This window comes from Urocitellus parryii, chromosome 1 (assembly GCF_045843805.1).
Source record: "Urocitellus parryii isolate mUroPar1 chromosome 1, mUroPar1.hap1, whole genome shotgun sequence".
NCBI classification, from domain to species: domain Eukaryota; kingdom Metazoa; phylum Chordata; class Mammalia; order Rodentia; family Sciuridae; genus Urocitellus; species Urocitellus parryii.
This window is the reverse complement of record NC_135531.1, coordinates 35903608-35918592: the sequence shown is the minus strand read 5'-3', so window position 1 is coordinate 35918592 and position 14985 is coordinate 35903608. Positions and strand designations below refer to the sequence as shown.

The 14985-nt window shown below is 43.4% G+C and overlaps 1 protein-coding gene across 1 annotated transcript in view; it reads right to left on the bottom strand.

Moving 5' to 3' along the window:
- Myo10 (myosin X) overlaps positions 1-6815 on the bottom strand; it is a 203951-nt gene extending 197136 nt beyond the window's left edge. Inside the window, exon 1 of the mRNA XM_026393627.2 lies at positions 6362-6815. Coding sequence (XP_026249412.2) covers positions 6362-6382 — 21 coding nt within the window. The 5' untranslated portion in view covers positions 6383-6815. The remainder of the gene's footprint in view (positions 1-6361) is intronic.
- Between the last annotated feature and the right edge of the window lie 8170 nt (positions 6816-14985).

Sequence of the window (14985 nt, the reverse complement as noted above, 5' to 3'; positions counted from 1 at the left end):
GCCACAAGAACTCCAACACCTTTCCTTGTAACTGGCAGAGTCAGCTGGTATGACGTCATGTGAAGTGAGAGGCCAGATTTAAACTGGGGACTCACGTTCCTTCCTTGAGGCCTGGAGGACACATTTTCCAAATAGCTCTCAGCAAGGCCGCAAAATGTCTTATTCAAGGAATGCTCTTTGAGAAGTGATCCGACCTGACCTGCCGTCAGTGCAGCAATGAATAAGCTAAAGCAGGAATAACTGATGCAGAGAAAGGCTGGAAAAGTAGCCAGAATCTTTCATCAAAAGAGGAGACAACATCAGAAAACCTCAAAGAATACTCCAATAATTGAGGTAGAAATGGGCAAACCAATGAGACTTACCTTTTCTTTCAATAAATTAAATACTTGTCAGTTTTTAATCTAGTTTTCTAAGGGCCACATTATGTAAATCCTCCTCCCACCCTGAGGAGGCTGGGGCTGACAGCTCTAGAAACTGTATTTGACAAGAAAACAGACATTTGTCTTTCCAAAGTAAAAAGGAAGTCAAATAAATATGGGTGGCATGTTCAAAATCTGATCCTTTTCCTGTGGGGTTTTCAAAGTTTCTGGAGTGAGGACCAACCACTTATTTTCCCAGATTTCCATGCAGTTTTCAACTCAAAAAAAAAAAAAAATCACTTATGAACTGCTTACTGTATACAGAACTCCAACAACAAACCTAGAAAAGATGACACAAGCTGAAGGCAAAGGAAATTAATAGGACTGAAAAGCCCAGCTACAAAGGGCCCTCCCACGACTCTCTAGACTGCGTACCCAGGTTCAAATAATAACCAGTTTATTTTCTAGCTGTGTGACATTGGGCCAGTTACTTAACCTTTCTGGGCCTCACTTTCTTCATCTATGGAGCGGATATAATTATAGAGCCTGACTCATATGGTTGTTAAGTGTATTTAATGACTTACTGAATGTCAACTGCTTGGCAGCATGCCTGGCACATAGTAAGGACTGAACAAACACAAGCTGTATTTATTATTATCTTCAAAGAACTGTAAAGTGCTTCATAATCAAGGGAAAAGGTGAGCCACATCTCCCCTCCCATCATAAAATCTGCACTCTGGGGGAAAATACCTGCTATTCAAGGGGTCAGATCCCACCCTTGAGGACCTTTTCATGAACACGAGTTAATAAAGCTTATTTATAAGTGAGATACTTTAACTCTCCCGGCTCAGTTTACACATTTGAAAAGGGGAGTACAAAGACACGTAAGTGTCTTTATACTTTACATGTCTTAAAGTGTCTTTATGTTCCTTCAGCTAACTCTAAGTGAGCTAGCAAACAACTCTCAAGTTCCTCCTAAGCCCAAGACAGAAAGAGAAGAAGTAGGCTTGAGAGCAGGAGAATAGGACTCCTGTGAACTAGACCTGCTGGGGACAGTTTCCAAAAGGGAGCTAGACAGGCAGGATACCTGATCAGCAGAGAGGAGGGCGTGTGCGCACAGAGGTTTGCAGTAGGAAGGGTTACAGATCCTTTGGAGCAGAATGCACGTAGGGCAATAGAATAACGAGAGGGTTGCAAGATCAGAAGGCCTTGAAAACCAGGCTAAGGATTTGAACTTGATTTTATAAGGATACTCTTTAGACAGAATTCTAGAAATATAAAAGTTGCCAAGAGAGTCCAGGTTGAAAAGGTGAGAAATCAAATTGGCGCCAACCAGCCCAGGAACTGATCCTAAGGAACATCTCCCAGGCCACGATTTCCCTGGACCAGTGAGTAGTGATACTTCATTCACCATCAAGGGCCATTCCTTCTTAATTTTTAGGTACAATTACTATTACCTTTTCCCCCCCAACACTGAATTTTGTTTTATTCTATTTTTTATGTGGTGCTGGGGTTGAAATCCAGGGCCCTGAGCATGTGAGACAAGCGCTCTACCACTGAGCTACATCCCAGCTACTGTAACTAACCTTTCATTATGGCTCATATACTATGTGCCAAGTGCTCTGCAAATCTTACCACAAATTTGCCTGAAAACTAAGCAAGAGAGATACTACTATGCCCACATACTAACCAGACAGTTAAAGGCTAGATAACCTGGCCAGGAGGCCACACATGGTGAGGGGTGGATGGAGCTGGGCTTCAACTATAGGAAGGGGATGCTGTTCACAGGGCTTAGGTACATTTACGCAGAAGGAAACAGTGCCAACCTAATACAGGCTCAACCAGTGGCTCATTCTTGAATGTCCCTAGCAGATCAGTGACATGAACATGTTTTGTACCAGTGACTCTGAATCCAAAAATTTTGAAATCCAGTAATAATAAGGTACCCAAATCCCACCAGTCACAATAACAGATGAGCACAATCAAGGTTCATGTCCTCAAAGGTGACTGCACTTACAGCCAGAAGAGCTGGAAAAGCAAACCCTACTCTCTGGACCACTCTGGTTGAACAGCAAAGGAAGGTCCTGCACATGCCGGTTTGTGCCTGATTAATGAACAGGTAAAAGAGCAAGAACAACAGGCCAGGCCGTCTGAGAGGAGCAGAGTTTCCTGGCCAGCCTGGCCAAGGAGCTCATTGCTCCCTGCTAACAACTGCCCTGCCTGCAGCTGCTCCCAGGGCTTTGCTGTCCCCAACACAGCAGGGACAAAAGAAAAAAAAAAAAAAAAGTACTTGACAATAGAAATTCTTCTGGACCATGCAGAAAAGGCAGGGCACTAGAAAGCCTCTGGGAGACAAAGAAAATGTCCTCATATGATTTCACAGTGACCAAAGGGGCTACCTTTCAGGACATGGTGAGACAGGAAGTCTTCAGGCACACTGAGAGGTGATTTGGTGTGGGGGGCAGCTGCCCCGAACAGCAATGTCTCAGTGTTTTACTAATTAGAAAAATGCCAATAGATTGAAAAAAAAAAATATATATATATATATATATATACACACACACACACACACACACACATATATATACACACACTAGAAAAGGGTTTGCTTTGTAGCTTAAAAAAAAGCTCCAGGTGACAACCAAAACCATGGTGTCTTCTCAGGTTAAGTGGGAAAAGAGGTCAGTGCTTCCACTTCACATCTGCGGAGACGCGTTCGTTCTCACCCAGACTGAACCAAGCCGTGAGAAAGAGGTACAGCTGGGATATTTTCCACTGAGAATTTATCCCTTACAGCATTAATACCTGCTTTCTATATTGGTATTTGAGTGCCTACTTGTGTACATTTTTCATGATTTATTCAGAAAAATCAAAATGTTCATTTATGTCTCATTAATAATCCTCAAAATATCTTGCACTTAAATAGCCATTATGCCACACCTATGCCTAAAATAGAAAACATGAAAAGTCAAGTTCATTTGGAAATTACTGGCCCCCACTGTACTTGGCCCTGGGGATATGGAAACAGCGTCCAAAACATCAACCAGTTTGCACAGTAGTCTTGCCACTTCTTTGGCTGAGCCTTTTCTCTTTGCTTTTTTTTTAAAAAAAAAACTGATTTTGGTTAGCCATACCTAAACTTAGTTTCTGTCTGAAGTCAGCTTTTGTTTTTAACGACTTACTTAGAATCGAAGAAACAAGTTTCCCAACGACCTGTGCACACACAATTAACTCGAGAGAAGCCATAAAAATCTAATGAAGGCCAAGAAGAAACTGAAACCTGACTGGGGAGTTTGGCGCCCTCCCTCTCTCCAATCCTGGAGCACATTTTGAAGTCAGCTGTGTCAGCTGACTGGCACAAGCCTCACAGGCTTCCCTGGCCCCAGGCCGGCCATAAGATGCCTGATCCCATTTAACACAGGCAAGCACGGACAAGAAGGCGGCGTTTGCCTGGCGTACAGGAACTGGTACAGAGAGGCCACTGCATCATGCGGACGTTTTGGGGTGTGACAACTTGAGAGTGAGGTTATTACCAGCATGTAATGAGTAAGTCAGGGATGCTACTCAATGCACAGGACAGTCTCCCTGACAGTCCAACAAACATCTATCCAGCCTACAAGGTCAACAGTACCCAGTTAGAGAAACCCTGGTCTAACTGTGAGGAGCAGTTGCAATTCACAAGTAGCTCCTATTTTTTTCTTATTATTTGGCTATTCATACATAAAACACACAACATCTAATTCTGTATTTTTTTTTTCAGTTGTTAGCATGAGCTTCATACTGATGTCTGGCAAGCAGCAAGTCATTATCTCTAAATCATAGTAAAAGTTAGCAAAGAACAATAGTATACTACTTAGTGATACGGAGGCCCTACAAGTTGGCTGTCCTTGGGAATCTATCACTTCCATACTTAATGTTTCTATTCTAACAGAGCATTACAACATGTTCTTCACTGGACAATTTAACAAAAGGATGCTCTGTTAGAAGACATTAAAAAGAGAAAGAGAGAAGAGGGTCTACATTAGGAGTGTGTCTGCAACTAACATACCACCTGTTTGGCATCTCTGGCCCTGCTGCTTCCCTAAGTTATTATTTATAGGGGTGGAAATTTGAAGTCTGATTGGAAATTAATAGATTGAAAATCTAACTTTAAATAAATGAGAATTTCCCAGAAGCTTGAAAGTCCTTAGTAGCAAAGAAGAAGGCTCTGCATTCTGTAACATGTTCTTCAACCTTGGACAAGTGACTAATCACATTTGGGTTAAGATTTTTCATGTAGAAAATGAAGAGGATGGAGTAGACGATGGATAAAGGCTAATTTCAGTATTATCTTAATCACTGAAATTAAAACTAGCATCCAAGTCTCCTTACCCAAGGTAAGTGCAAGGAAAAAAGAATTCATAATCCAAAGTCCAATAGGGAACATTGGAGATCAGTACTTGGAGATCTAGCATGTTATCCTGAAGTTCCTCCCACTTACACTAGAGGGCACAGTTCTTCCCAAGGGGAGTCCACAGACAGCCGCGCCCCCCCCCCACCGTTCCCCTCCCGCCCCCTCCCCGGACTGCAGGCTTCAGGATGGTGACCCCAGAAACTGTACACAAATTCTATGTTTCATCAGTTTTTCTTAAGGACCCAGAGCACCAAAACACACACACCAAGTAAAGACTTTCCCTAGAGGCAGAGCCCCAGTTTTCTTACAGATGAAAGCAATTAAAACAGAAGCCCTGAGGTCATTTACAAATTACAACTCGCAAAAGTCCTGGTGCCTTCTCACATGAAAACAAAAGCCCGCGGATTTTAGAATATGCTAAGGTCTCACAATTGTGTATTTTGCCTTTCCTTTAAATAAACGTATGTATTGATGGATGATTAATTCCTCTCCAGTCTACCTTTCACAATGAATGAGGCAGCACTTTGAAAAATTGAATATTTGTTAGCATGCAAGAATATTTCACTTGGCTATTAGAAGTAGCTGTCTGAGAACAGCAAGTGAGCATCTAAAGAAGAGGGAAACGTGAAATATTATATCCAATTAAGGCAGAAAAAATAAGTTAACACTAAGGCAAACCCTCACCAATCTGATTTGCTGGAAATTTCAAGATTGTCCTAAGATTCACAAAACATCCCCAGGCGTTCAACAAAATTCACATCAGTCTCCCTCAAGTCAAATAAGTTTACTTTGAGCCACTTCAAACCTCAAACTTAAACAGAATTTATTAAATAAACACAACCAAGAAAGGAAAAAGGAGCCAAGAAACCACAGCAACTCTGGATCCCAGAAGGGAAAAAGTTTCTAGTAACTGGTGTCCAGCCTAAAGAGGGCATCGGTTTTGTCTCTTAAAATAACCAGTTTGCCCTCAACGAATTTGCTTTAAATTCAAAAATTAATAAGGACAGACAGCACACATACAGGATCTTTTGATCCCATGCTCTGGAATTATCCAAACCCGACATGAGCACTTCTTGGTGAGCATGGAACCCGTGCTCCAAAGAGGTCTGGCAGGCAGAGAAAACAAGTGACTGATTAAACCCTTGTCGCCCCCTCCCACACTGCCCTGAGCCGGCTCCTCGGGAAGAGTTTGCAGCACCCCTACACAGGAAGCCCGCACGTTTTGCAAAGGAAATGCCAGACCAGACCTTTCTAGGAGAAAGGCACGTCCGTGCTGAGCATTTTATGGGGCTTCCTGCAGCCAGGCAGCTCTTTCCGGGACTCACCTGGCGCGGGTACCGCGGGAGACCCGGGGAGCCAGCCACCCACACACAGGGCCACGCACCTTCGCCACCTCCCGGACACACCGAGCGCGGGACAAAACACAACCTGCCCGGGCTTACTCATCGCAGGCTCCCGGCCGGTTAGGGGGGTGGGAGCCTTCAGGCGGCTCCCGGAAAGTTTCTCCTCTCCGATCCGGGAAGGCGCCGCGTGCCGCACCCAGGCAGACCCCGCGCCCTCGGCCCCTCGCCCCGGACAGCCGGGTCGAACCGCGGCCGGGCGCACTCACCTCGGGGAAGAAGTTGTCCATTGTTCCGGCGCGCTCCCCGGCTGGCCGAGCGCGGCTCGCGGAAGTCAGCGCGGAGGCAGGTCCGGGAAGCCGTCGTGTCACGGCGCGGCTCCCAGCGACTCCAGCCCGCGGGGCGCCCCCGCGGCCATCGCCCGATGCCCTTCTCGTCTTTCTCACCTTTTGTTTGCCCAAACCCAAGTCTCTACCTCATCCGTCCCAACTGCAGCCTTTGTCTCTTCTTGCTCCAAGTTCCTCACTTCTGGGCTAAGCGCTCCCGAGCGCAGAACAGCTGGTGGCACATTCCTCCCCCGGGTAGGGGGAGGGCGGCGGGGGTCTGGCGAGGGGGCCCCCTCCCTCTGCGCTCTGCTGCGGGCGCTCGGGGCGGGCAGCGGGACAGCCGGCCACAAAGCGCGCCCGAGTGGCTCTGCCCGCACGAGCCGCCGCGGTGAGCAGTCCGGCGCCGCGGCTCAGCCGGCTCTCGCCCGCGGGAGCCTCAGCGACAGCGCGCGCCCCGCCCACCAGAGCGCCCCGCCTCCGGCCCCGCCCCGCAGGGAGCTGAGCCCCGCCCCTCCCCATGCCTTCCCGCCCCCCCCCCCCGGGGCCCAGCCCTTAGCCCGCCACCGACTGGGCGCCCGCCCCGCCCACTGCGCTCTGCGCGCCTTGGAGCTGGGAGGTTAGTGGATCGCAAAGCACTGGGTGGTCCTCCCGCGGGGTCCACCTTAGCGCGGACGGGGGACGTGACTCTTCCTTGTAGGGATGGAGACTAAATAGTCATGGGAAGTGGGGCAGGGTCCTCACTGCCTTTGATGTTAGCAGACCCTGGAACGAGCTCGACACCCGTCTCAGTGGAGCTCCGCGCTGGACGGCGCGGTCCGCCAAGATCTGCGCCAGATCAAAGCAGAAAACCGAGGCTAAGCAGAATTTCTGGGCGCTGTCTTCGCGCATTGAGTTTCTCTCCTGCGGTCGGGTTAAAAGTCATTTTAATAACTGCGGGGAATTGTAGCCTTGTAAACTGAAAGGGAACATGCCCAGTGCCCAAAGGAAACATGGACAGATTTAAGGGAGATGGGTGAATGCTCAGATCCATCTGGAAACGAGCGCTGGTTTCCTCTAGAACAGTTCCTCAAAGTTTATCGTGCCCAGGAGGCACCTGGGGATCTTGTTAACACGCGGAGTGGGATTCTGCGGGGTAACCCTTGACATTCTGCTTTCCTAACAGGCTTCCAGGTGCCCTTGGAAAGATGCTGCTTGGTCCACTGCAATGATAGAGCTTTTTAACAACCAGAGAAATTAGAAGTCAGGGGTTAGAAACTTTTGTAGTAATTTAACAGTGCCACTACATCCCACCACATTATGGATAGACTCTTTGAACCGACCCAGTTGGGTGTTGTCGGACTGACAGTCACACCTGGCACAGCATATTGGCAGTTGGCAGATTGAGAACCAAATGACTGGTTCTTCACCACAAATGGTTTGAGAAGTTCTTTCCAGGGGATCTGCCAACTGCTGCGCAACCTTTAAAACTGCTTAGAAAGGTATCTTCCAGGGAAAACTTTCTGAGAGATGTCAGATGTATCAGAGATGAATAAATGAATGAAACAAGTTTCAAATCCTTGTTTGGAAATTCAAGCATTTTTGTAACTTAATCTCAGAGCGGTTATTTAGCATTAATATCATTACTTCTACCCACTACCTTTTGGGAAAAGTAGGGTGTAAACTAAACAGTGATATTGGGCTATGTCATTGTTCTATTCTGCATACGCTTAGGGCACTACATAGTAAAGGTTGTGTTCAAGGTTGAAGGAAAGTTATGATAGAGTCAGGGTAAATAACAATACCAAACACCAACCAAAGTGCTTAGTCAAATGAGTCCTGTACCTAATTGTGTTCAGATACTGGAGCAGAACAATTACAGTCATTATGGTATTAATCTGCACACAGCATCTCTTGCAAAAGAAATTGCTAAGGAGCTTGTTCCGGTGGGTGTGGCTTCCTTCTCAGCATCAGCCCAGTCACTGGTATATTGGGCAAGCTTGGCCATATCATTTCAAATCACTCTCCTATCCAATAAGTTCTCTTCAATTAATAAATGTACCACACTAATGCAACATGTTAATAATAGGGGTGAGGGTGAAGAGTTATATGGGCACTCAATTTTTTCTGTAAACCTACACCTTTTTAAAAAGTTTGTTGATTTTTTTCAAAATCACTTTCTTGTCAAGTAGAAAATATGGATAATAATTGCATCTAATTTGACTCATACAAAGAATTGTGAGCCATATCCAATATATGAAATTCAATTTCTTTTTTTTTTTGAGAGAGAGAGAGAATTTTTTAATATTTATTTTTTAGTTTTCGGCGGACACAACATCTTTGTTTGTATGTGATGCTGATGATCAAACCCCGGGCGAGCGTGCTACCGCTTGAGCCACATCCCCAGCCCCTGAAGTTCAATTTCATGGAATCATTTCATTTCCTTAAAAAGTTTACATCAGTTTTACAATTATGATCCCTAGACTGTCTTGTCAAAATCCCCTAGGAGAAGTTGTTAAAACAAACTTAAAAAAACAAAACAAAAAAAAAAACCGACTCAATCTCTTAAGCAGATTGGGAGCCTAAAAGTCTGTATTTTAGTAAGTATCCAGGAAGCCCAGAGTTTGAGAATCACTGCTTTAAGTTGTCAAAATTCATCAGATTTTCTGTATGCATGCACATTCTCAAAAAGGTGTTAGGATAAATTGCAGCACTGACTCTATTTACAGAACAAACAGCAAAGTGCATGTTGTTTTAAGCATTCTAAATAGGGTATCTAATCCCCAGGTATTTGGGGCAGGAGCAGTTGTTTGAAAAAAAAAAATGTGTTCAATTTACAAGGTTTATTGGCAAGATGAACAGAGAAGACATTTTAAGTCAATAGGTAGCTAAGAATACCCATGCTTGGTACCATCTTTTAGGAGGTGTTTCTGTGCAGGGAGCAGTTCTCCTGTTTGGACAAAGCTGTTTAGGCTCAGAGGGCTATGCCCCATGCTCTGAGACGTGACAAGGTACCAGAACCTGTCAGAATGAGTTGTTTCTTCTCAACTATCCTACTTATTTTCAAAGATATCAAGTTAATGGTGTGTAATGTTTTCAAAAGAAAACACCTCAAAAAGCTCAAGTTCTCTTGTTTTAGTGGCATCAATTATTTCAAGACTGACAACACTTTATTTTACTCTGTTTGGAAATTCAAACATTTTTATAACTTAATCTCAGGGCGGTTATTTAGACTGTATTGGACTATTTCCCCACCATAAGAGAGAGTGATGTAAGTCTATTTGTGAGTTAAGTAATATAACCTTTCTTTGTTCTCCACCACGTGCTTATTTGTTTTCCATTGAGATGTGTTGTCTTAATTCCTTTGGGCTTTCAAATTGAGTTGTTTTGTTGTTGTTGATGCTCCTTCTGTTGATCCTAATCTTGATATGTGTGCAGGTGTAGAGTCAGTTCCATTATCTTTATTTTTATTAAATACTCAACACTTAATTGCTCCAGAGTAATGGTTTAATTACTAGTTACAGAAAGGGAAAGTTCTGCAGGGTTCTTTCACACAAATTAGAAGTTAATAACTGACACATTTCTAAACTCCTTTTGTGCTTGACTAAACAGTAGTTCATCCTTTCTGCTTATTTACAGTGTTGGATGTTGAAAAATTTAAAGGTGTTTGTCTTTTTGAACAAACACAAATTAAGGGAATTCTTCAAAGTGTTTCCTTTACTTAGCATAATTTGCCATTCAAAAAATCCTCAAGGGAATATTTTTTTTCTGTGAAACTGAAAACCACTGTGAATCATTTCTATAGAAAAAATACAATTTTGATGGGGGATACCTTAAATGTCACACATTGCAATAGAATTAGTCAAGTGCAGAAGAAAGAAAGAAAGAAAATGGAGATAAGATACTCAAAAACCTCCTTTTGATGGCACTCATTTTTCTAGACAAGAAGAGCTAGGGCCAGCGTGTAATAGACCTCATTAGACAGCATTGATGGACAGTGAATTCTAACTAGACCCCTGTCACTTCAAACTATAGGAATGTTTTCTAAAATGATATCCCACACAAACATGAGTGTTGTTTTTATAAATCAATCCATGTCCATACTTGGTCCTTGTTATGGTTTAGATATAAACTGTCCTCCAAAAGCTCACGTGTGAGCCAATGCAAGAAGCTTTGGAGAAGAAATTATCGGTTTACAATCTTAACTCAATCAGTGAATTATTCCCTGATGGGATAAACTGAGTGGTCACGGGAGGCAGGTGGGGTGTTACTGGAGGAAGTGGTTCACTGGCGACGTGGATATGGGGTATACATCTGTATCTGGCAAGCGGAGACCTTTCTCTGCTTTCCGATCAGCATGTGAGCTGGTTCCCTCTGCCACACTTCTGCCATGATGTTCTGCCTCACCTTGAGCCCTGAGGAAAGGAACCTGCTGTCTATGGATTGAGACCTCTGGAACTGGGAGCCCCTGAAGAAGTCTTTCCTCCTCTACAGTTGTTCTGGTTGGGTCCTTTTAGTCACAGCAGTGAAAAAGCTCTCTAAAACAGAACCCTTAAGAGGAAGGGCCTCATGGAAAGCAATGAAGTGGGCTGGAAAGCACTCTTAGAAGGGATTGACACTTATCTCTGCAAGTGCGGCCTTGAGAGCGGGTTGGTGTAAAGTGAGACCACCCACACGCAAGGTCTCTTTTGCACAGGTCTGCTTCCCTTATTGCTTTTTCTGCCATGTTATGAGGCAGCCAAGAAGCTCTTGTCAGAAACCAGCACCACACTGTTCGAACTTTCCAATCACCAGAACTGTGAGCCAAATAACTCTCTTTTCCTTGTCCATTACCCAGCCTCAAGTATTCCATTAGACCAACCCAAAGCAGACAAACCCACTCCTCAATATTGACTTCTACATTTCATCCCCCAAACATTTTTTTTTTAATTTTCTAACTTCTTTTCAGGAATTGCTTCATAAGTGTGCAACCTGTATAATTAAAGTTACACAGAGCCCTGAGCTCCGTTGTTGCAATCTTAAAATTCTTAATGGCCCTACTTTTCAGCTGGCACTGGGCTCCACTAATTATGTAGCTAGTCTTTAACTTTAGTTTTGTTGTTGTTGTTCTTGTTTTTAATTGTACTGGGGATTGAACTCAGGGCACTCAACCACCGAGCCACATCCCCAGCCCAATTTTGTATTTATTTAGAGACAGGGTCTTGCTGAGTTGCTTAGCACCTTGCTTTTGCTGAGGCTGAGTTTGAACTCACCATCCTCCTGTCTCAGCCTCCTGAGCCACTGGGATTATAGGTGTGAGCTACCATGCCTGGCCTCAGCTTTTAAGACACCACATTTGTCTGGTTCTCTCTCCTTCTTGACTACACCTTTTCTTATTTTTTTGTTTTGCTGTGTGTGTGTGTGTGTGTGTGTGTGTGTGTGTGTGTGTTTCCTTTGGCAGTGTGGCGCAGATTCAAATCCAGCGAGGGCCTCGTGCATGTTAGGCACACACTGTACCACTCCCTCCCAGCTCCTGTCTCTTTTGCAGGCTCTTTTTCTCCTCCCTCCTCCAAAATAGGATAAATCCCAAACATGCCTTCTCTCCCCCTACTAATCCTCAATACCCCAGCTGCCATCTCTTCATAAATAATCCTCAAACCCACAGCTAACCTTTAAGAAGGCCCACATTTCCCCCCACCTTTGTAATTTTCCCCAGTGAGATGCTATTCACACTTTACACTCCCAAGCCAAACCTTCTTCCTTCTTCCCAGGACTTTCACAAACTTCCCTATATTTGTTCATAGGATAACTGATAAGAGGCTACATGTCATTCAGACATAACTGTTTTCATATAATTCATAATTCATAATTGTTTTCATATATACACCAAAGCCACACCCCAATGCCCCACCTCCTCCAGCCACACCCTTCTGCACCTCAATGCCCCACCTCCTCCAGCCACACCCTACTGCCCTAAACCCTCTGAAGCTCTCATCTATATGCTGGGAGAATCTCCACATTGCGAATCCCTCTAACCCAATGAAGAATTTTCAAATCTCCCTTGCTTCAAACATGTGACATCAATTCTAGTGACTTATAGACACATTCCAGGAATAATCTAGAAAACAGGGGCTTAGAATAAAAGTTTTTGTAGCACAGTCTATGACAGAGTCAATGGGTCACATGAGAAATCAGAGACCCATGACTTTTATGATATATTTTAAATAAAATTATATAATTTATAATTATAGAAAACATATAACAACCATAGAATTTTTATATATGATCTGATTTAATGTTACAAAACTCATGAACCCCTGTAATTTTATATATATATATACACACACAGGCACATATGCTTACACATAGACACACACATATCCCTAGCCTTGAAGGTCAGTACAATAAAACAAAACAAAGCTGGCCTTCCCTGTGAGAAACTTCAGGGTTATGATTACCAGAGACATCAAAAAAAAATTTTTAGGCAAACTCTTCTTAACATCCTGGAAAGGTCTGGTTTTCCCCACCTCAAATTACTTAATATCACCATTGATTTTGTCTTTCTAATTAGTTAAGAATGTGATTGGAATTTTTTTTTCCTAAAGCTTCCATTAAATGCAAATGTGCTGCAGCTGAGAATATTAGGGGGGGAAATCAGATAGGCTCACAAAGTTGTTTACATAAAATTGTCCGGAGCAGAGTCGTTGAGAGTAGTGAAAGACCTGGATATACCCCCGTGCTTTTCAGGAGACTGGTTAAGTCAACTCTGGTGAAAATGCACACAGCATACTGTTTGTGGTGGTTACCTGTTTCTGTGCATCAAGCCACCAAAAATCAAGTGGCTTAACACAACAATGAGTTGGTCCTTGAACTCTGTGTCTGTCACCTAGGTGCTCTGGGACAGCTGCAGTCAGGTGGTCCCACATTTCGCAGCTGGAACAACTGGGTCAGCTGGGACTGCCGGTCTACTCTCTTCTCCTGGTCTTTGTTCACATGGTGGTGGTCTGTAGACTCCACTATGGTAAGAGAAGAAACTGAAAGACCTTTTGAGAATTTGTGCATTAGGCATATCATGCTTTCTGGCCAGCCTAGATTCCAGAGTCCATTGATGAAAAGAGTTTGAAGACTTTATGAACAAATTGGCCTTTCTAAAATGCATGGCTCAGCAGTACTAATTACATCCACAGTGTTGTGCAAGCATCACCTCAAAAGGAAACCCATGCCCACTGCTCCAATTCCCATCACCCCCACTCTCCACAGCCATTTGCTTTCTGTCTCTGTGGATTTGTCTGCTCTGGATATTTCATATCAATGGAATCATGTGATAGGTGATGTTTTGTGACTGACTTCTTTCATTCAGCATGCTTTCAAGGTTCATCCATGTTCAGTGTATATCAATACTCATTCTTTTTATGGTTGAATAATATTTCATTGTATGGACATACCACATTCTTTTTAATCCATTGATCAGTTGATGGCTATTTGGGTTATTTCCACTTTGGAGCTATTGTGAATTGTGCTGCTATAAATATTCACAAACCTGTTTTTCAATTATTGGAGGCATATGCCTAGGAATAGAGTTACTAACTCGTGGAAATTCTATGTTTAACTTTTCAAGGAACTGCCAAATTGTTTTCCTTTCCAGCCATTTTTAATCCATACTAAGTGAAAGCTAAAATAATAAAGTAGCCAGCTGTGCTGGTACACACTTGGATCCCACCTGTTGAGGCAGGAGGATCAGTAGTTTGAGGCCAGCCTGTGAAACTTAACAAGACCCTTTCTGAAATAGATGACTTTTTTTTTTTGTACCAGGATTTGAAGGCAGAGACACTTAACCACTGACCCCCAGCCCTTTTTAAATTTTTTATTTAGATACAGCTAATTTGCTTAAAGCCTCACTAAGTTGCTGGTCTTTGAACCTGTGATCCTCCTGCCTCAACATCCTGAGCTGTTGGTCAAAATACAATTTTTTAAAAAAGGGCTGGGGGCCTTGCTCACTGAGTTTAAGTCCCAGTTTTGGGAGAAAAATAAAATAAAATACTTCTATGCTTATTCATATAGAGAAACAAATAATAAAATCTACAAAATGACATGTGTCATTTGTATTTTATAGAATTTAACAAGCAAGCAAGCAATGGCTGAAAGCAAACTTGTTTGTTTTTCTGTCACAAAGACCTAAAGAGCTGGAAGGTTCTGGAAGGTTCTCAGGGATATGGCTCCTTCCAGCTCTTTCACCTGCTTCAGTGTGGCTCTCAGCCTCACCTCTGCTCCCTGGGCAGCAGAAGGTAGCAGGGATGATGAGCAAGGACACAAAGACATGCCTGGAAATTGTCATGCTCTTGTCTACTCATCTTCTCCTGGAAGAACTCGGTCATCAGCTGCAAGGAATGCTGGGAAATGAAATACGATTCTGTTTCATTTATTTGTTTTTTACCCAGCTAAAAATTATTACTTGGAAGAGGGAAAAAAAAACAAAACAGATTTTAGGGAACAACTGGCTGTTCCTCCCCTTATAATAAAACTAATTATGAAGAGAGCTTTGAACAAAAGAACAAAAATGATGAACAGATGGTGTCTACAGATGGTGGAGACAAGGGCAATTAAAAATTGTT